General features: G+C 40.6%; 2 protein-coding genes across 3 annotated transcripts in view; one reads left to right on the top strand and one right to left on the bottom strand.

Moving 5' to 3' along the window:
- The window catches only part of dock2-like (dedicator of cytokinesis protein 2), a 134,686-nt gene extending 132,742 nt beyond the window's left edge, over nucleotides 1-1,944 (bottom strand). The window contains exon 1 of the mRNA XM_072668653.1: nucleotides 1,828-1,944. Coding sequence (XP_072524754.1) covers nucleotides 1,828-1,870 — 43 coding nt within the window. The 5' untranslated portion in view covers nucleotides 1,871-1,944. The remainder of the gene's footprint in view (nucleotides 1-1,827) is intronic.
- Nucleotides 1,945-9,413: 7,469 nt separating this feature from the next.
- Nucleotides 9,414-20,992, top strand: hrh2a (histamine receptor H2a). 2 transcript variants are annotated; one of them, XM_072673592.1, is made up of 4 exons: nucleotides 9,477-9,703; nucleotides 17,485-19,266; nucleotides 20,373-20,483; nucleotides 20,582-20,992. In XM_072673592.1, exons 2-3 carry the CDS (start codon nucleotides 18,143-18,145, stop codon nucleotides 20,377-20,379), a joined length of 1,131 nt encoding a protein of 376 aa, XP_072529693.1. In that variant the 5' UTR covers nucleotides 9,477-9,703; nucleotides 17,485-18,142; the 3' UTR covers nucleotides 20,380-20,483; nucleotides 20,582-20,992. The 2 variants fall into 2 exon arrangements, with proteins under 2 accessions (XP_072529692.1, XP_072529693.1); XM_072673591.1 differs by lacking the exons at nucleotides 20,373-20,483; nucleotides 20,582-20,992 and adding an exon at nucleotides 9,414-9,455 and having other exon boundaries at nucleotides 9,613-9,703; nucleotides 17,485-20,139.
- The last annotated feature ends 2,038 nt before the right edge of the window (nucleotides 20,993-23,030 follow it).

The following is a 23,030-nucleotide window of genomic DNA, read 5'->3' on the forward strand; positions in this document are numbered from 1 at the left end:
CTTTTCCAGGGGTATTTCTTTGTTGCACTGCCCCCGTCACTTTAATTAAGTATAATTGCCTATAGCATTTACAGCAGTTTGTGCACCATGTGTGGAGTCAAGTGCAACACCTTGAAGCGCAAATATAACTAAGCCTTAACTGTCAATTCTCTTACATTGGCTAACAGACACCCACATTAGCTAGCATCATGAAGAGTGATAGGCGGAGGGGGGTGGGGAGGCACCATACCCATCTAGAGAGAGTGAGGCCAATTATGCTTTTTTGGGTGCATTTATATTTGGTTTATTTCCCTTGCAGAAAAGTCTACATTGTTGCATTTCAGTTCTGGTTTGTTTAGCATTGATACCAACATGGCTGACACTGAACCAAAATAAGTAAACAAAGGTCATAGAGATAAAAAAAAAGCACAACAGACAGGGAAGATTTCATGACGTACATGACTAATCATACAAATATCACAAAACACTTTGTAAGCCATGCTGCACTATGGCCTAACTGAGCTTCTGGGTTTTAATTATATCTCCTGATGTTGTAGAGAAATAAGCCACAAGAGGACACGCTTCACCATGGCTTTCGCAGGACATCATACAGAGTTAAATGACTGGCAACACATCAAGTGGATTACTGCTTTCATAAAACGGAAAGCCGTTGTTACAGAGTAGCTCAAGAACATCAACCTGTTCACCAAAACACATTTATACTGCATCACTTAGACAGAAACTGGGGGTCACTGGAAAACTACGTCCCTCCATTATTCAGGATAGATCAGCATAGATCAGACCACTGATCATCTACACTAAGCTTTGTTGACATTATTCACAATGTAAAAAGCTTTTTTTTAGCTTTTTTTAAAGCATTTGCAATGCACACATAACCACACAGAGAGACAGTGCATTTCTGCACTTCTTAGTTCGTTGGCCTACTTCCTCTGTAGTCAACTTCCTTTGTGAGACCACATAAACACATATACAAACGGCTATCAGGTCACATGACACATATCAATAGATTTAGGCTCAACGGCTCATTTTAAACAGAATCACATCAGTTTAATAGACCTTGAGACTAACTTAGCAAAGTAGCATGTCATTGTTAAAAGCTACTGAGCATCCTTGCGACACATGTAGTGTACTGGCAAAAATTTGAAGAACACCACCGATTGACTATGACGATTTACACTTTGCTCTTCATTGTACCAAAACCCAAAATACTGACCCCAAATGTACTAAATCAATGTTATATTACTCTTTAAATATGACCTTCTTCAAAGGTCAACCGTTAAGGTCACATGCTGATATTTAATCTTAATGCAGAACGCTTATTCAGTTACTTGTGTGATGTGCAACTACTACTGCAAATACAGTTCCATACAAAAATGCTGCTCTGATTCTTCTAATCTTCTTTTACTTTTACTTTATTAACATTCTTTTACTTTTTCCATACGGCAAATGGTTCTCTCTGTGTATGAGGCAGTAAATGTGAAATACACTCGCACACAGACACAGACACAGACACACACACACACACACACAGAGAGAGAAAACTGCACACATAGAGCCCGTCTGTAAAACCCTAAAACACTGCGGAGGCTGCAGGAGCACATCATTATATATCTGTCTGCCTTCATTAGTGATGTTTGCAACTGCAGCCTGAGCGTCTTTTGTACACCCAGCGTGAATCACTCCAGCGACCAACACCTGCCCACATCCTGTGAAGCAGGAAGCAAAGTGAGCGTCCACAGACACTGCTCCAAAGGGCCATTACTGATGCACACACATTGCTCAAACACTTGCAATATTTCAACATATACACCACATACACACACATACCAACTCCATATCGCTCAGTGGTGGTCCTGATCCATGGAGCCATGGCGGAGCCAGACAGCGCTTAGTCTCAGTCAGCCTCTGAGCACCTCAAGTTCCTCCTTGCACTCTACTGCTCGGCCCTGTCTCTCTTTTTTTTTTGGTGTGTGTGAGAGAGAACGAGAGTGAGGTGCTCCTCCCTCTCTCTCTTCCTTCCTCTTTTCAACTCTACTCATTTGAAGCCAGACGCTTTTCTTCAAGAACTTCATCACAACTTCTCTGATTGGACAGAGGCGTCCAGAAAATCATATAATTTCCGTTATTCGTAATATGGTTGCCTAGCATTGTCTAATAACATTTAATGTAGACTACTACATGCTATGTTTCTAGGGACCTTAGTGTCCAAATGTCTGTTTCTAAAAGGCTAAGAGGCTGGACTGGTGGGGTCATATACTCTGGTCTGTAAGCATCTATAGCTATTCTGAAATGGAGTTCCTCAGGTGTTTATGCTTAGTCCCCAGTATGAGTCCCTGTTTACTCACAAAGCAATTTTTAACCATAGCTTCTAATCTAGATACAACACATTCGACATAGGCCGGTCCCAGAACAACAGGACAAAGTGCAGACCTTGAAAGACGTTCTACATAGGAAAACAGGAAACAACAGACACCTCGTCGACTTGTTGGCATGACAAGCCATTCTCATGTCTCCATTAGTTAGGGTTTGCTGTGAATGACCAATGGCCTATACAGTGCCTATAAAAATATTTACCCATTTGGATGTCTTCCCCTTTCATTGCTTTTTTTAATGGAATCAAAGTCAATCTAGAGCAACCAGACCAAGAGCAACCCACACAAACTGAGTGGCCATGTAAGATGGCTAGTGAAGGAGGCCTCCAAGATACCTATGGCCACGCAGAAGGTTAAATTGATGCTGGTGGGGATTATGTGTTTGTGGTGATGTGCAGTATTTGGTTTCCACCAAACAAAGCATCTAGTTTGATGGGCGAAAAGCTTAATTTTGGTCTCATAAGTCTAAAGAGCTTTCTTTCAGTTGGGCTTGGAGTCTACCACATGCCTCTGATGTGAACTGAAGTCTAGACTTAATTCTTTTGTCACTATTCCATAAAGCTATCTACCACCTCAGCTGCTGAAGCTTTAAACTCAGAGTAGTCATAGGTGTCTTTATACTACAATCACCTGTAGACACATTAACTGCACTCAGGTGATCTCTATTTCACAAACTGGTATACTGGAATACTACCACAAAAGGGGGGGGGGGTTATGAAATCACTTATTTTACACATATTACATATTTTAATTAATTGATATGGCTTTATAGAATCTGTTTGCACTTCCACATTATCATCTTTATATATTTTATATATTAATATCGAGGGGGGTGAAGACTTTATAGGTACTGCAGACTACAGCCATGTATCAGCAGCATTTTGTCAACCATAGTTCTTTATCAGCTTCTTAGAATGAACATAATGTATGATTATTATTATTATTATTATTATTATTATATATTAAGAATTGTACACAGACAAACATGACAATAACGGCAACAATATAACGGAAATATAAAGGCTATGAGAGATCAATGAGAGCCAACAGATCTAGCACCTAAATCTCCTAATGGTCCCTCTGGTGGTGTAAATGTGTAGCACACTTTTAGGCAAGCTAAGGCCTTCTTACATATCAGATTAAATGTGTCACATGGGGGCTGCATGGACAAATCAGTCCTGTTTTCATGAATCAAGAGTACCCAGCCATTTATGAAAGTAGGTTATGGATTTATGAAATGGACATTCCCTCTGTGATGCTGCTGTGGATTATTCAGAACTGCATTCATTCAGAGGAAGAGGACAGGGCTGCATAGAGAGGACACACTAAAACATACTGTGTGAATCAAATATCATATGTTTGCTGGGCATCTACTGAACCTGCCAATTAAAGGTAAGCTTATTTAAATAAAATTCAACTGTTGTAAATAAAGAGCATAATGGGCCTCGCTCTCTGACTGGGTGGGTGGACTGGATGACCCCTCACCGCTCCCCCCCACTATTATTGAGAACTGGTTCTCATATCGACTGCTATAAAGACAATTAGAGTTGGTATTGTAAGTATCTCAACATTTCACGTCAAAACACTACATTACAGTGCTGGAATCCTGCTCCAGGTCCAGAACTGGGCATCCCTGGCTTATGCTGATGCCTGTATAATGTCAATAAGTGGAATTTAAGAAATTGTTTACTTGAGACATGATTTGAAAAATAGTTTGGCGCACATGTAGCCACTGCACACTGGGTTCATTCATAGACAACAAACCCAGGATGTGGCCTAGCTTTATTGGGGAACAACACCTATAAGACATATAAGACAAGTACTGTATTAATTGGCTTTTTACATTTTCGCATTTTATAAAGTAATGGAAGTGCATTGTTTAAACCTTTTTATTATCAGTGTCAATTCAGAAAATATTCTATTCAGTGCTAAAATAATAAAAAAATGGTTCAGTTCTTAAGTTTGGAAAAGGTTTTATGACACATTCATTAACTATTATTGATCAGTGTGAAAACAGTGTGATTATGTTTTAGTTTCATTATGCTTTTATTCTATTGTAATTTATTAATTATATTTTTTATTGGGAAAGTTACTTCAGATTCTTTCATAGTTTTACAGGATACATTTACAAAAACATTGCTGAATGTTCCTACAAAACTCTCTGACAGCTGGGTATCATTTTATGAAGTAGCCTAAAAAACCTTAACATTAAAGATTACTTTTTTCATAGTTAAATTATTAAAGTGTCTAAAAAGTTGCGATGCTTGCTTCAGGTATTCACTCTCAAATCTATATAACTTATATATTGGTTTCATTGTACATATTGAAAAAAACACAGTAGTTGCTGTAACAATTATATTATATTATATAATTATAATTATATAATAACAATTCTTAAAAATAATGAACGAATAAAAAAGAGGTTCAAGGGTTTAACCTTACTTCAACTAGCTTTAAAAGTACTCATCAGGAACAGCAACAGCACTCAGAATGTTTTGTTGGTGATGGCTCTCTAGTTCAGAGTGAACATCATGGTCATGGCAAGCATCTCAAAAATAAACAGCAGGCTCATTGCAAGCATTTCAGAGTGAACAGCATGCTCCTTGCAAGCCACTTAAAGCAGCATTATGTAAGAACTGCCATTTCCTTTAGGCTCCCCCACAGTCAGGAAGTGTAATTCACTTGCTTTGAGACTACTCTAAAAGACATGCTTTGCACACACATTTCTGGACAAGCTGAGAGATACAAAACTGTCAAGAAGAAGTACGGTGAGTGTGAGCATGGTCAGTAATGCAAGGTTACAGGATTTTACACAAATGTACACAGTGTTACACTGCACCCATTATCATTGTCCTGCCTGCTTCACCAAAGTTACATAGTGCAGTAGTTGATGTGCCAAGCCCGAACTGCCACTGATAGAGACGCTATTCTGTCTATTACAAATCAGTGGAACCTCACAATTATTTTGAAGCTGTTATATAAGTTAAGAATGCTAAGTCACTTTTGTGGGACCTCATACAATGTGTACTGATACTAAGGCCAGCTTAGCATTTGGGCTACACATCCAAAACCATGGAGAAAGAAACTTAATTTCAGCTTTCTGTCATTTCAACAACTGTCACTTGATCTGAGTCTGAGTTCTCGTCTGAACATTTATAGGATGTTTCTGTCAGCCAGACTTGAATTTTTGTTCTGTGGTGAGCAGACTGTTATCCTGCTAACTTAACTTAACTTGCCAGCTTCTCTCTCCTGATTCAGTACAGTTTATCATTAGCAGTTGTTGTCAGACTGAAGATTTAACACTTACTGAATGACTGAACTTTGTATTTTAGCATTTTTTTTGGTTTTAAAATAAGGCAGGTTGAGCCATGTATATGCAGAACTTTTGGGGATAGTTGCGCAATTAACAGCCCCCTGTCCCCAGTAGTACCGTATAATGCGGTTATACTTTGAGACAGTATGAAAAAGTAGATACCACCCAACCCAGTGGTGGCTCAGCAGTTAGAGCGCTGGGCTATTGATAACAGGGTTGTGAGTTTGATTCCTGGGCTCGGCAAGCTGCCACTGTTGGGCCCTTGAGCAAGGCCCATTACTCTCTCTCTGCTCCCTGGGTGCTGGAGTTGGCTGCCCACCACTCTGGGTGTGTGTGTGTACTCACTGCCCCTAGTTCACTAGTGTGTGTGTGTGTGTCTGTTCACTACCACAGATGGGTTAAATGTGGAGGACACATTTTGCTGTACAGTGACAAATACGTGCACCTTTACCTTTTTACCCTGCTAGTACCTGCAAATGTACCTGCAAGCTCAAGTTCTAATACAGGACAATGTTAAAGTACCACACTACATCTCTGTACTAATAAGACAGTTCAGAAACAAGACTATGACTTAGTCTCACAATACCTGCAGGAATCAAACTAAATGCACTTATCTAATTCCTCAGGTAACCAAAATATTTTGGCCTACTTCCAAACCCTTCAGATGTTCATGAGAAAATGTTATCAGAGCAAACCTCAGACCTCAGACCTGTTAATTTAGTTTGCTTATACGCCACTTTCAGATGTATGGAAAGCACCAACAAATATGGCTGAGTGAGTGTTGTGCTTATAATGTGCAGCAGTGGAAAATCGTAAGGTCATACTGGGTGCAAAGTCTTTGTCCTGAGATAAAAGAGAGAACCCCTTTCAGTAGGAATTTTCAGAAGCCCATTGATGTCTTTGTGCAAACGTACACACACGACCACACACATCAACCACTAGAGGCTGCTGAAGGTACAGATATAGAACACATGTACTGCTGTTTGTTTAATGTTGCTTGTTTCTTGGCACAGTGAGGTCATGGATCAGCCTGTCAAAGTGCTGCAGTGCATGTTAGCCTGACGCAGTGGTCTAGAACAATCCGCTTACACAGGCCCTGCAAAACACCCAACAACTGAAAAACCCAGCAAACATCCCATCACTTTTTAGCACACTGAAAAAAGACTGTGCTGACATTGCTGGATTTGAGTATGTCTGTTCCACATGAATCAAGCATGGAAGAAAACACCAGCACATGTTTTCTTCTTTCTTCTGTTGTTTAGATCCTTTTAGCTATAGATGGTTCTTTGAGCGATGCTGTGAAGGAAACATCTGTGTAATAGAGATGTGAGAGTGTGAAGACACTTTTTTAGGTCCAAAAAATGGTTCTTCGCCCCTTTTAATGGTTCTTTGTGCTTCCACATCACTTTTACACGCATGGTTCTTTATGGAAGCAATAGTGGTTCTTTAAATGTTGCTTGAAGAACCATTTTTGTGTTTTTACTTGTATGGCATGTATTTATGTCAGCTCTTTTTCAGTGTACTGCAGTATTTCTGAACAAACACACACACATAAACACACACACATGTTCCTGCTAGCACAGTCAAAGTGACCCCAGAGTGTGAGCATGTGTTTGACAGTGATAAACATCAGTGATATCAGAAGAACGTTACAGAAAGCTACAAGGAGAAATATGGGAGGAGCTCCCAGGTGAGTGAGTTGTGTGTGTGTGTGTTTGTGTTCAGTGTTCACATATGGCTGCCCACCATGACTAAAGACCAATGGTCTATAAAGAACACAGTTTCTAACAGAAGAAAGTATATGGTGTGTAGGAGTGCATGTGTGTGTGTCTCTGGTTTCCGGATTTTGTACAGTCAGTTAGACCACAGTTTAAAACTGAAACGCCCATGCAGATTTTATTATAGTGACGGCTGCATGTTCATATGAAGAGCTTTATTCCAAAACCCTCTACAGCCTATTCATGCATAGGAAAGTTTATTTAGGTATTGGATATTACATAGAAACTGCAATAAAAATGTCTCTAATAATAAAAAATATATATAATATATATAAAATCACAGCACTGACATATCTGCAATGTAGAGTCCACTCCCAACGCTTTATTAGCCACTAAAGAGAAGAAAAAAAACATGACGTATGTGAACAAAAAAGCCATAATCTGCCTTAATCTGATCTGAACAGAAATACTTTCACTTACATTGCAGTTCATGCCTAAAAAACAGCTGCTTCTGCCTGAGTGTCGGCAATTGGCCATCAAACTATCTGCCACTATTAATATTACCACTAGTAACCAGCATTACTCTCATTACTCTTACCATCATTGCCATGACTATATTAAGTTATACTACACCATGATTATTATACAGTATTATGATTAAGAATACATTGCACACCTGAACAGTTCAGTTTAGATGGTTTGGGGACTTTTATCAATAATTTATAAATAGGTCTGATCAGAAGAGGATGGGTCCCCCTGGTGAGTCTTGGTTCCTCCCAAGTTTTCTTCCTCCAGCTCTGAGGGAGCTTTCCTTGTCACTGTCGCCATTGGCTTGCTTACTGGGGGTCTTTTTATGTTATGGAATTTTCTTTTCTTTTATTAATTACTGATTGGGTAAGCCTGTTTTGTGACAACAGTTATATACAAATAAAATTGACTTGACTTTACTTGACATCACAAAGAATGACCAAAAGCCAAAGAAAAAAAGGATCGGAAGCTCAGATCAGTCTGGGGCTGGAAACTGACCAATCATGAAAGTTAATAATACTGATTAGCAGAATCAGATGCCCGAAAGATCAGCTGCTTTTATGTTACTGGATAAGTCTGGAGACCATAACACAATAAATTATTTATCTTTCAAACAACTCAGTGCTCTTATAAGGGAAGAATAACAGCAATGACGAGCTGAAGAAGAAAAGCTGTGTTTTTGGTCCAAATGGATCCGCTCTTTGTCTTCATCCCATTACACTGCTTTTATCTATGGAGCAAGAGACAACGGAGACAGGAAGAGAAAGAGAGAGAGGAAAGGAGGAAAAACAAAATCATAACGGTCATAACCTGGGGTCACGGTTAGTAAGTCATACAAAATTAGGCTGAGAGAGAGAGAGAGAGAGAGAGTGAGTGAAAGAGTGGGAGAGAGAGGGAGAGGGGGGTGAAGCAAAAATAAGTGAATGAGTGTCATTATAGAGAAAGAGAGAGAGAGACAGAGAGAGAGAGAGAGAGAGGACATGAAAATAAGAGAGAGAGGAGACAAGAATAAGTGTCATGACAGAGAAAGAGGGTGGTGGGGCAAAAATAACTGAATAAGTGTCATAAAGAGAGAGAGAGAGAGAGAGAGGGAGAGAGGGGGAGAGAACAAATGTGTCAGAGAAATGGAGGACATGACAGAAAGAAAGAGAGGACACGCTGTTCTATCTTTTTCTTGCTGTCTGTTTCTCTCTCCTTCTCTCTCTCTATGTTTGATCTCTCTCTTTCACACACATATACACACTCTCATACATATATGCACACACACACTCTCTCTCTCATACACATTTCACTATCAGACATGCACGCCTACTTGAAAGGAAATCAGTTAGCCATGTGATTGGCTGGGGAAAGAGTGTGCTGAGTGAGCCAGAGAGAGACGAAAGAGGAGAGAGAGGGAAAGAGAGAGAGAGAGAGAGAGAGAGAGAGAGAGAGAGAGAGAGAGAGAGAGAGAGAGCAGGAGAGAGGGAGAGAGAGAGAGAGGGGGAGAGAACAAATGTGTCAGAGAAATGGAGGTCACTTAGGGTAAGTCTATGGCAGCGCTGAACTGCTGCTGTGCTGATCTAAAATCTGCTTGTAGTTTCTGCGTTTCACATCCAACCAGTGCAGAAAGCTTCAGAAACTGGTGCTGAAATTCAGATTCGCTCCAACAAGCTTTTAAACCTAATCCGGCTGTTTACAGACGGGGAATAAAAACTGGAACACTCTGCGGAAACATTCGGGAGACAGTCTCAGACAGGATTTCTTATAGGAGGACCACTGGACAGCTATGGGTATGTGTCTGTGTACGCTTGAGCTGTGTGTTCTTGTATCGTAGGCTGTCAGATGGAATATTTCACTGGTTTTAAAGAAGAAGTCGTCAATCAAACACAGCGAGACACTGGGATAAAAATAAGAGAAGTGCAAGATGATGATTCATTCACCTTCCTCTTTCAGTCAGCTGAACTTTTTCCCCCTTTGCTGGTAGCACGTGTTTGTGTGTGGGGTGTGTGTGTGTGTGTCTGCATGTGCTATCTCTAAAAGGCACTGGAAAATATAGATCACTCTTCGGTATACTTTTGCTTGTGTATGAGTGCGTATAGTTGTGTCTGTGTGTGTGTGTGTGTGTGCATATGTTTGTGCATGTGGACACATGTATGCTTAAGCAACTCTGGAAAATATGTTAATGCATATTCAAGGAGCGAAAGTGTACAAAGTCCACTTTGGTCATCATTAAGACTGCATGTGGAAGTGAGGACAGGCGCGAGAGCCTAAGAGAGAGGGAAAGAGAGCGCCAGAGACATGGGAAGAGGAGTAAAAGCGTTTTCTGAAGTATGTGTGCATGTATGTGTGGTATATGTATATGTGGTATATCTCCTTCACACCTCATTATCATTCCACTGTGACACATGTACACACACAGACCACCCCGTTATTACAGAAGATGCAGTTACCTAGCAACATAACACCCTTGTGACCAGAATGGACAGACAAACTGCTAAGGTGTTAAAAAACCCCAGTCGACAGCAAAAAAAGCTTTTCTACCTGGGATCAGATTGCTGCAATCAAATCGAAGCGCTCACGTAATAACTGGGTCAGGTTTCCATTGGGCATGTGTTCAAAAACCCAAGTTTGGAAAAGAATAAATTAGTTTCTTCAGATTTTCATGGGTTTATGGGAAGTTCAACCAATAAGGGCAACACTTTGGAAAATAACAACATTGTCACACATTACTTACAACCCTAAGAAAAAGTCTTAGACCCTGTTTACACCCGGTCACTTCATGTGACTACTATCTGGATTGTACCCTGATTAGGTTTTAGACACATGCATTTACATTGGATAGTCTCTAGTCTAGGATAAGTCTCTAGGTAGTCTAGGTAGACTGAAATCTGATGATCTGATATGGAACGGAATATGCAAATTCCCTTGTTGCGCAGCAATTATAGCTAGTGTTTAGGTTGAACTGGGATGAATAGTGATGTTAAATGCATTTTAGGTGTGTTTACACTTGTATTGTTATGTGGCTGGGTCTTATTCAGATATAACACTGATACGCAGAATACATGAAGTGATCAGGTGTAAATGGGGATTTAAGCACCAAAGCAAATGGCTTAACCATCTAAAACACCAGCTACTGATGTTAAGGTCATACTAGGAGAAGTTTTGAGTGTGGAATGCATCTTGGAGAGACAGATGTGTTTACATTGCGTCTCAGACCACCTCTTAAAGTGGTTTGAGTAATCGGATTTGAAATTGTTCTAAATGTATCTTGGGTGTGTTTACACTTGCATTTTTATGTGGCTTGGCCTTATCCAGATATAATCCTGATACACAGAATGCATGAAGTTATCAGGTGAAAATGGGGTCTTAAGCACCAAATATATATCCACATATAATCCTGACACTCAGTCTTAGGCACCAAAGCAAATGGCTTAAAACCATCTAAAGCAGCTTCTAAAATGTTACATACTATTACAGTCCCTCGTTGTTGACTCCAGTCATCAAGATAGAAGCAGCTGCAGAACCTGATTGAATAAAAGACTGATTAATTAAAGTAAGTTTTTTTAATGATAGCTATAAAAAACACTGGACTTCTCCAGGTAGAGCTTTGGAAATGATTAAACAAACACATTAACAGATTAAAATGGTTTCTTATTGAATTCTTCTTAATAAATTAATCTGTATTTATACTAATAATAGATGGATAAATAACTTCTACTGCCTAGATTCACAACTTTTTCAGTGTCACTTTCTCAGGTGGCTAAAACCTTACTATATGTGTGCGTTGTTCATTTACAGACAAGGTTTAGCTGACTCTTGTTTCACTAATTGCTTTGTGTAGTGCGGTTGTCTGTTTGACACAGCAAAAACCTTAACTGTAGTAAGAGGGACTTTTTCATGTGTTGTTCTGGCCTCTATTCCTTGTAGCTGCATGACTGTAACTGCTGGTTAGCTCTGAGAAACTCTGTAGGCAGAAAAAATTTAAGTTTGATGTACTGTGTAAACACTGTTCAGGTTTTAAAATGTATCATTCACTTCCCAGTCTACCCATATCATATTTGCAAACTAAGTGGAGTTAATTGTGGTTAGGACCTCAAAACCATAAACCAATTTATGCCCACTCATTCATCTTAACAGTAGCTTAAACTTAGCCACTGTTACTCCAGACAATCTGTAGCAAGTTATTGCTGCTTCCAAAGAATCCAAACATTCAAAAGGAAAGGCTGAAGTCCTTCCTTCTTTATCCATATTTCAGTCTAATCTAGATTATAGGGGGAAGACAACCAGAACAGAGGTCACTGACATATATCAGTTTTGACTTTGATAGATTGGCAATTGTAACCCTATATGTAAAACACAAGAAAATGCACAAGGTACAAAGGATGGTGGTGAAGCTGTCTCAAAGCCAGTGGTTAAACAGTGCAGCAATTGGGAATTGGAAATCACAAAAAAAAAAAAAAAAAAACATTTTTGTGAACATTTGAACATTTTTTTTTTATTTATAACTTACAGACAGTCATGACAGCCCTATGGCACTGAAATCACGTCTACATCCCACTTTTTTTCTTCAGAGTCGCTTACTTTACTTTTAGCTGGAGATTTCTGATGAATCAGTCAGGTCAAGCTAACTTTAACTTTATATATACAAGTCATCTGGCCACAGATCATGGCAGGCTGTTAGTGCAGGCTAGTGGTCTGACATTTGCTGTATGTTTAGCCTATATATGGCAAATGTGAATGAAAACAGTTTCCACTAGTTTAGACTTTAAGGGAAAGACGAGCGAGACGTCAGTCGCTCTGAAAAAAACAGATCTGACCAGCCTTACATTTAGACAGCAAGTTTAAATTAGGTTTGTTTTACAAGCCCATTTTTCCCACTTAATCTGATTTAGGTGCTCAGACAAACTGCTTGCTTGTGAGCTTTTGAAATGCATACTAATGTGAACATAACTCAAAGGCACGTAATTGAATTCCATGTGTTTAGAGTTCTGCTTAGCTCAGACAGGTATCAGAGATATGGAGGAAATACACAGCTGTTGTCTGACTGTGCATTCTTAAAAAGGGGGATCTTCAGAGGTTCCGTAGTAAACACAGGGGCTAGTTATGGAACAGTGAAAACTCAAAGAACCATTTGAGTGTTTAAATGGTTCTTCTGAATATGTTTGTTTTAAGTGTATTATCCAAGGTTGTGATAGTCAGTTTTCTGTTGCATTACATATTATTGATATTATTAAGACACCTAAAGATTCAAAACAGACGATGCCCTAGAGAAATGGAATCAATAATAATCATTATTATTATTACCATTATTATTTTCGTTGTTATTGTTATTATATTATGGATTTTTTATATATGCTCTTCTACATAGTACAGACAATTGAACCTTTTTGCTACAGCATAAAGAAACATTTCTTATAAAGGTGCTTTAAATAGTCATACAAGGGTTTAGTTCAGTGTCCAATTTAACCAGACCTTTTGTAAAGAGCTCCTGAAAACCCCTTTTATACTGAATACAAACTCCAGGAATGTATGGAGTGTCTTTATGCTTCACAAAACAAAAGTGTTCTGTTATTGTCAGAAGTCATAGACACAGTTGTGGTATTATCTAGGAACCTTCATTAGCCAGTGGTGTCAAAATATAAACCATACTCTCTGACCAATACAGAACGTACCAGCTGTAATTTTTGGGATGTGACACTGGTGAAGAATTTATTCTCCCCTCTAATGCCAATCAAGGGCTTCCTCAATACCAGTGCAGATGGGTGATACATTTCTCAGATGTATTCATATCACACATCTCTAAACCCCATGTGGCTGTTCTGTTGGAGGAATCTTACAGAATGTGCATCCAAGATGAGCACACACCTGCGCTAACAAGCTAGAGGTCAAAGATTTGTAGGGCATGTGGAATACATAATGACCAGAGGAAGAATGAAAGAAAGAAAAGGGAGAAAGGAACCCTTTAACCAAAATACCTATCTATTGCCTTGCTCTCTCTCTCTCTCATATATATATATATATATATATATATATTATAGCCCAACACCTCATAATGAAGAGACAGAGGAAATCACCCTTGCTGTTTTAAAAGAAGCATGTGGATATTCGACATCCTTCGCGTCATTTACACTTGCCATAGTCAGACACCAATCACCTTGAGCTAAGCTTAGCCTGTCATGTTGCTAATTTGCTGGAACTCATTCTTGTGACATTTTGTTCAACATTCTTTGTACATTGCCTACCTTGAATTTCCATATAACTGCATACACGTACTGTTACACCTCCAATATACTTATTGCAAATGTGACATTCAACTAGTAACATCGAATAAGGGCCAGTGTTTCATCACTCCACAGCATGCAAGTTCGCTCACAATGGCATGGCCTCCTCCTCAAGGTCTCCCAGCCTCCTGAGAACCAGTGGTCCCTGGAGCTGTTTGGGTTTAGAACAACCTCTCAGCTCCAACCTAAACAAAAGCTTTGCGGATTACTCTGAAGGAAACGACCCTCTGCAGCGCTGAGAAGCATAGAGGACGAACATCTGTTATTGACTGCAGGATCCAGTTTCACTTTACTGGCTCAGTTTACAGACTGGATACTGATACTGTTAAGAGATGTGGCTGGTGCAGGTTTTGTAAGCATATAATTCTTGTAGCCAATTATGAGTTGGAATAGTTTTACTTGAACTACTAAGAAGAAGATGCACAATTTTAATCCAGAAGGAATCTATCTTTAATAGCATAACCTGTAAATAGACATTGCTGTGCAGTGTTGTTATTTTCTACTAAGCATCTGTCATGTAATGCTGATGTGCACATCTAGACCATGGTCTTTTAGGAAGTGGCATTTCATCCCTTGTCAAACAGTCAAATACCTTACATTGGGCCTTACAGAACAGGGATGCTTCTTGCTATAAGCAATATAAGTGGTCAACTCACTTAAAAAATCAACAAAATTCATCATCTGTCTTTTGCCTATACCTTTTGCCTGTCTTCAGCATGTCAGCAATGTTATTAGGCCCTATTATATTTACAGATACATAGACAAGTAGTTGTATTGTGAAACCTTTTGTAGCTGATTGGCTACCAGTGTAATTACAATTAAGTATTAATTTGTTTATTTGTTATCCTTTTCATAAAAGTCATAATTGTGGGCCCCCACATGTTTGCCCTGTTAGAGAACCTGGTAAACATAATCCAGCTCTGATGGTGCTTATTCTTATTTTACACTTACTGTGTGAAGAATGATGGGCAGAGTCACTAAAAAAAACAATGCCAGGTGTGACAGGGCACTGTGTACACACGCAGTGTGCAAGTGTGTGTGTGTGTGTGTGTGTGGCCAGTGAAGTTGAAAGAACATCCGAATGTGCACCAAGCCTTTTAGAGGATGCACTCCCTAATTTTGATGTTCCTCTACTTTATGTGTTGCAGACAGAACTGTTTTTACTCTAAATGCGCCCATCAGTCAGACATGCTGAGGATTGGAGAAAATCCTTCTGTAGATGGTCATATATAGCACCAAAAGGGTTCCACAGGCTTTAAAGGTGGCCCCTTATAAAAAAAAAAACTGGGGCTGTAGTATGGGGTGGGATTAGAGTTTGGGGGATATTGGACCTGTGACTGAAAGGGGCCCTAAAAATGGCAGAATTGTTTGAGTTCTGGGGTCCAGTGTAATATCTTTTTATGGGGCCAAAAATTCCTTGTTCCCAGATGAAAACAAAAATGGTTCCTCTCTGGTATCAAAAAACTCTTTTTGCTTTGCGTGATGAGTAAAATGTAGGCCCCGTCCACACATATCTGGATATTTTTAGAGGTCTTTGTCTGCGTTTCGATATGAAACTTTTCAAAAATGCTCTGGAAGGTGGACATTTTTGAAACGTAGCTTTATGAAAATGCTGACCCCACAACACATGCATATTTCTGGCTGAATCTCAAATACCTTCTTACTTTTATAATTCATACTACTACAAAGTCTACATGTAGATAACACTAGATTTCATATTTTGACATATTAATAAATATAAATCCTTACAAATTACAAATATATAATGCTTTATGTCCATGTTTAGACTTAGATCTGTAATTCCATGACTTACATAATATACTACATAGGGAGTAGTGTGTAATTTGGGATTAAACCTCTGTCTTCTTTCTTCTTTGTGGTGATGTGTCCATATATATCCATAGATCCAGATGCGTGCGGATGTAGCCTTAGTCCCTGGGGGCCCGGTGTCCAAAACAGTTTGATCACACCTATTAATTAGCAGGTGCAGTGGGTGTGAAATCACCAAACCGTGCTGGTTACAGGTCTTCCAGGACTGGATTTGAAGAACCCTGGTGTGAAGGGGGGAGACTGCTGATTCTCCATTTAAGCAAAGACTCCACTCCGTATCTATACCTTGAGCAGAACCCAAATACTACATTTGTCTACCTCTGCGAAATGAGAGAAATGTGGTCTTGTCCTTGCTCTGAATAAGAGCAGCCACAAGTCATAAATGTAGTGCCAGCCGCTTTGAGGCCTGAATGTCCATATTCGGGTCCATTCTAGATGACAGTATAGGCCACAGTGTGAGAAGTCTATTCCATTACTCTTTTATCCAAATAGCTCTCTCTTACACACACACACACACACACACACACACACCAAAGGACCAGAAAGAATATGTCAAGCTCTCTCTCTCTCTCAGACATCCCCTGTAGCATGGTCCACAGAGGCTGTGGGAAAGGCTCCATATAGGGGAAAGGCGGGGGGGCTGCCCAGATATGGAGAGGGTTTACAGGGTACACACAACATGTGAGCCTGCTTGAGAGCGATATAGAGAAAGAGTGAGAAAAAGGGAGAAAGTGGGTGAGAGAGATCTATATCTATATATATATATATATATATATATATATATATATTCTCATTTGACAAATGATATTAATGGCTGTCCAAGAATGTGGAGGGGAGTCAGGGGTGTGTATGTTTTAGAGGGGAAAAAGAGTGATTGCATGTGTGCTTTGAACAGCGAACAAAGTGAAAGTAATGTGCGGATATGAGACATTATCTGAGCCTGGGCTTTGATCCTGATGTCCTCTCTTCTGTGATTTTGCCTGGGCAATGGAGTTACATGAGCACTGTATTGTTCCTTCTGTGTCTCTCTCACACACACAGTTTCCCTCTCTCTTTCTATCTCAGTTTGTAGTGGGTGTCTGAGCGCAGTTGAGTGATTAGGCAGGAATTATCAGTCTTTAACACTTTAGTCCTGTGGCCAAACTTCCATTAAATCATAGACAGTGAGAACAAACAAAGCACATTGACGCAAACTCCCCTCACATACCCTCCCACTCGCTCACTCTCTCGCTCCCTTACAAGCACATGCACACACAATTTATCTTGTTATCAGTGCTACAGTATTTCCATGTTCACCTTTTTGTCTGTACCACAGCTTTTATCAAAGGGAAGTGAACTTCTACTTGTGCATATATGAGGACGTAGCATGCGGTTATTGTTCTCAGAAATTTTCCCCACACAGGTGACTGTGTACTGAGTATGGCTCACTATCCTAAAATATAGTTCCCTTCTCTTATCAGCAGGAGAGAGTGGACAAGCTGGATGCACCGACCTGCAGTCACCAGAAGGGGGCACCAGAGTCTGATCTGATGACATGACAGGAACCCACATGCAGATTTGGGATTGAGTGGATTCATCTGTGAAATAACAAACAATGGATATTAGTCAAACATTTGAGCAGGTTTACAAACCTCCTGGATCTTTTTTCTAGTATTTTCCCAACATGAAAATGGAGAAAAAACATTGCTAGACGTGACGTGGCCAACCGGTAACAGGTGAACTGAACAGGCAGGCTTCAAGGAAATTTCACAAACTCAGGACAACTCTCTGTAGAACATTCATTGATCTCCAGGCATGCTGCAAGAGCTGTTGGTGTAGCATAGTGCATAAAAACACTACCTTATCTTTGTCCAGCCAGACAAGCACACCACGCTACACCAGTAAGAGTCCTTGGGCAAGACTCCTAACACTACGTTCAGCTACCTGTGTAACACAATTCTAATGTAAGATGCTCTGGATAAGGCTTCAGCCATAAATGTAAATGCACAACGTGAAGAAGGCTACATGTGTAGAAGGCCAGCTGTTATGCTACAGACGTTTGCCCAAAACGTACCAACCGGTCACATTTAGACACAATCGCTGACTCTCTGCCCCCACACACACTCTCAGAGTGTGAGAATGTTGTCTCAAATAGCGCTTGGTGTGACTCTATCACTCCTCATTCTGCTAACGGTGTGCGGGAACGTGCTGGTCTGCCTGGCCGTCTTCGCCACGCGGCGCCTGCGCAGTGTCACCAACTGCTTCATCGTGTCTCTGGCCGTTACCGACCTCCTGTTGGGCGTCCTCGTTCTCCCTTTTTCCACCCTCCTGGAGGTGACCGGCGACTGGCCACTGGGGGCTCACTTTTGCAACGTCTACATCTCGATGGATGTCATGCTAAGCACCGCCTCCATCCTCAACCTGCTGGCTATTAGTGTAGACCGCTACTTTGCTGTAACAGCGCCTCTGCGCTACCCAACTCTCCTGCTGCCGTGGCGCGTGGGCGCCTCCCTGGCGGCGATTTGGCTGGTGTCGGTGGGCGTGTCCTTTGTGCCCATTCACCTGGGCTGGAACACGGTGGATCGCACAGTGCAGAACCACGGCGAGGGCGACCCGGCCAGAGACTGTCGCTTTGAGCTAAACCCCACCTATGTGCTGGTCGATGCTTTTGCCACTTTTTACCTCCCCCTGGTGGCCATGTGCTGGCTGTACCACAGGGTGTTCCGTATTGCACGGGCACAGGCTAAACGCATCGTCTCCACGCACCGTGGCCCCAATGCTGCCTTCAGTTCCTCGTCATTACCCGGAGTGACGGCGTTAGCGCTGCGCGAGCACAAAGCTACCGTGACGCTGGCGGTGGTGCTGGGGGCCTTTGTTATTTGCTGGTTTCCGTATTTTACGTTTTTCATCATTATGGGAATACGCGCAGAGAGGAATCTCCCAAGGACAGCTTACTCGGTAGTGTTGTGGTTAGGCTACACTAACTCTGCCCTGAACCCCCTCCTCTACGCGGCCCTCAACAGAGACTTCAGATCAGCGTATGGCAGGCTGCTGTGTGGAGCCAGAGGGGTTACAACACCCACAGGAACACCCCCTGCGGCCTTGGAGGTGGGGCTGATGGATGGACACGCCCCCAGTGGCAACAGGGTGGAGCTTACACCTGACGGTTGTTTGATGCTGCAGGATTTTAACACTGGGAGGAGTGAGGACAGCAATGGGATAACTGTCACCATGGTTACTGTCCTGTCTAATGGCCATAACAGGTATTGGAAACGCTAAACTATAATTGTCTGATGTGTCATTTTTTACAGTTGGTGACATGGGAAAAAAAACATACCCAAACATACCCACAAGCTCGGCAAGCTACCACTGTTGGGCCCTTGAGCACCCCTGGTGGCTGGAGTTGGCTGCCCATCGCCCTGTTTGTGTGTGTGCTCACTGCCCCTAGTTCCTTAGTGTGTGTGTGTGTTCACTACCACAGAGGGGTAAAATACGGAGGACACATTTCGCTGTACACAGTACAGTGACAAATACATGCACCTTTACCTTTATGTGCCAGTTTTCTCAATGGGAAAAATGAATGGTGTTTTTTGGAGCCTTTGTCATATGTTACCTTTACCCCCTAAATATAACTAGTTTCTCTGAATTATTAAGCTGTTATGTAGTGTTACTACTACATTGATCAACCATAACATTAATACCACATCACATAACTCCACTTGTTTTTACACTTATTGTCCATTATAGTAGCTTCACTTACCATTATTAATTCATTACAGACTGTAGTCCACCTGTTTCTCTGCATACTGTTAGACACCTAGCACTGCTCTATCTGATCCCCCCACACCTGAACAGCACACACTAACATGCCACCACCATGTCAATGTCACTGCAGTGCCGAGAACGACCCACTACCCAAATAGAACTACACAGTGCTCCTGTATGGTAAGTGGCACTGATCTAATGGAATAATGAGTGTAGAAACAAGGAGATGGTGTTAATGTTATGGCTGACCTGTATACATGTGACAACCATGTGACAAGCTTTATTATCCATGTGAGAAATGGACACCTCCAGGTGCTAATGACAAACTAAAGAATGACAACATTGAAGGTTGGTGCTAATGGACTTCTATTTTAAGAGCAATATTAATAAGATTGAAAATATTCTGCCAATTTCTTGTAATTCCATGTAGTGCAATTATGTAAAATATGTAGATATTTTTCTTTTTTAAGCATCATTTTAAGATAAAAAAACATTATATTTGATGATTATATTTAAGTTGATTTCACGTCTCAAGATATTTCTTTTGACAGTAGTTTCTACTAAACTCTGTAAGCATAAACCTCTCTCTTTTTCTCTCTGTTAGTTCATAACATCTGGAAAAAGTCCGGACATTGTGTCTGTTCCCTTAGAAATAACCGCTGACACTGATCCCAGCTCCTCCTGTTCCCCCAGCAGGAATGAGTAATACAGACAGGTAACTAAGGGAGGTAAACAATAAATAAATAAATAAACCACTTCTTTTTGCTGCAGAAGGTGTGATGTGAGATAAAGTCTTTTTCTTTTCTCTTGTAGGAGTTTTTAAAAAGTCTGCATCAATGGGAAAAAGCGTGATCAAGGATACTAGGACCTACCAGACCTGATGCAGAAAGATAACTGAATGATGAAGGAAAGGCTTCTTTAAAAAAAAAAAAAAAAAACAATAAAAGACATTTGGACTGGTTTTTGTAGGATACACTGACAGAGAACAGCCAGAGTCTGGCAGAAAGCATGGGTTGAAGCCGGAATGCTGTTCTGCATTCGTTGCCGCCCTCTAGAGGTTTGGTGCAGGAGCCACAACCACAATGTGAATACAGAGACTCGGGGTAGAAGTGTGTACTACTGAAATGGAATCTTGTTACAGAGACACTGAATGAGAAACACTGGTTGGCCTACTTTCAACCCTTCAATGGAACATTTCAGAGCATTACAGTGCAAAACACATCTAAAACATTGTGACACTAAAAGAATAAATGTGTGTTTGCTTGGATTTACGCTGGTTGATGTTGACTATTAGATGCTATAGTACGAGGCAGAAACTGGCTCTTAAGAAAAGTGTAATTTACTTAAGAGCTGAATTCCAATCCATTTGGTTTTCTCACCTGTTCTCCCGATTATTCTGTTTTCTCTGTTCCCTTTTTCTACCCTTCTACTCCTCTCTCTCTCTCTCTCTCTCTCTCTCTCTCTCTCTCTCTCTGTCTCTTTCTCTCTCTCTCTCTCGCTCTCTCTAACTTTGATGACCCACAGTACATTAAAACCATTCATCACTGCCTCTTTACCATCAAATTATCAAAGACTAGCTCTAGCACTAGGCTAGCAACACACACACACGCACACACACACACACACATTCTTCAATATCACAGACATTTCATGGTCTCTGCGAAAGCTATCCATCATCAACATTCGCCATCAAAATATCAAGACATAAATGTGGGGAATGTGGAGGCACACACAGTCGTGCACACACACACACTCCTGCATACACATGAACATGCAGCAAACACACATGCAGCAAAGCTCCAGAATCCTGCCCTCAGGAGATGAAGAGGTGATGGAGGAAGAGGATGTAGAGGAAGATAATGAAAGGACAGTGGAGAGGGAGTGTGTGTATGAAGAAAAAGAACTGAACAGAGGGAAAACAGGAATCTGGAAAGTGTCTGAGAAGCACACGTGGTCCAGCGGGAGTCATCTGTGTTTGTAAGCCTGGGAAAATGCACATATGCAGAATTGTGTGTGTGTGGAGAGGAGTGCAATGAAAGTGTGTATTGTGTACTTAGATGCAGCCATTCCATTGAACGCCATTCCTTAGAATAACAAAACAACAACAACAACAACAGAAAACAGCATAATGAAGACTCTACAATACTGGTCTTGCTCAAGTAGAAGCCTGGCAATTCACAGAATTCATCATCTAGGTTGGTGTAATGTTGTTGCGTCTCAGTTCATTACTTTTCTCAGAACAGCCAAATAAGAAGTCTGATAATGTGCCTTATGTTAATATGATAAAGTTTCCATATTCACTTCATCAGAGCACTCAACGGTGTAAAAGCACAATATTTGAGACTCCAGAACAGCACGGTGGAGATTCATTTAGGCTGGTTTCTAAGCAGCACACTTTCAGAGGAGGGGTGACTTGCCCTCATTGTGGACTTGCTTGTTTAATGTTTTACGTAATATACTCTGTATTGAATTGAGCACTTTATTTGCTATTTGCTCCAGCTATTTGCCTGCGGAATACATTATTCAATGCCCCCCACAAACTGTAATTTATACTTTTAGAAACTATTGCTTGTCACTGGGGTAAATGCCTGATGGATATACTTTCAGTGCCTTAAATAAGGCAATATAATTGTGCCAGACTCAGTCTCAATTTATTCATTGTTGTTGTTTTTTGTTGTTGTTTTTTTGGGGCTTGTTTGTTTGTTTTGGTTTGCATTGACTCCAGGCTTTTTAAATGTAATTTTACATAATTTTGTTTCCTAAGTTATATAAATGTACCCCTTGGGAAGTGAATACAGTGAATCTTTAAAACAATTGGGCCTTGTGGGAAAGAGGCACCTGTGGAGCATCCTTTCTATGAAAGGGCATTTCATCGAGAGCTGCATCCTGAAGGAAACATTACAATATGCTGTTCTGTTGCACCCCTAGTCAGAGTGCATATACAAAGATTTGCCTTACATTTGATATTTGTAATACAGAAGGTTAACATATGTATTACACAGGATAATTCAGTACAAATGCAAGTAATTTGTAACTTATCCAGAACAAGCATGTACCGCATCTATCATTTAAAATGGAGGTGCTTCAAACAGTTCTTTGAGTGATGCTATAAAAGAACCAAATAGAACCAGTGCTTGTAACAGAAACGTGTGAGTCTGAAGAAGCTTTACATTGGAAGAATGAAGCTTTACAGCAAGTGAAGGTTCCTTAAAAAGGTTCTTCACTCTCAAACACCTTGATTACAAACATGATTCTTCTATGG

This window comes from Salminus brasiliensis, chromosome 2, assembly GCF_030463535.1.
Source record: "Salminus brasiliensis chromosome 2, fSalBra1.hap2, whole genome shotgun sequence".
NCBI lineage: Eukaryota > Metazoa > Chordata > Actinopteri > Characiformes > Bryconidae > Salminus > Salminus brasiliensis.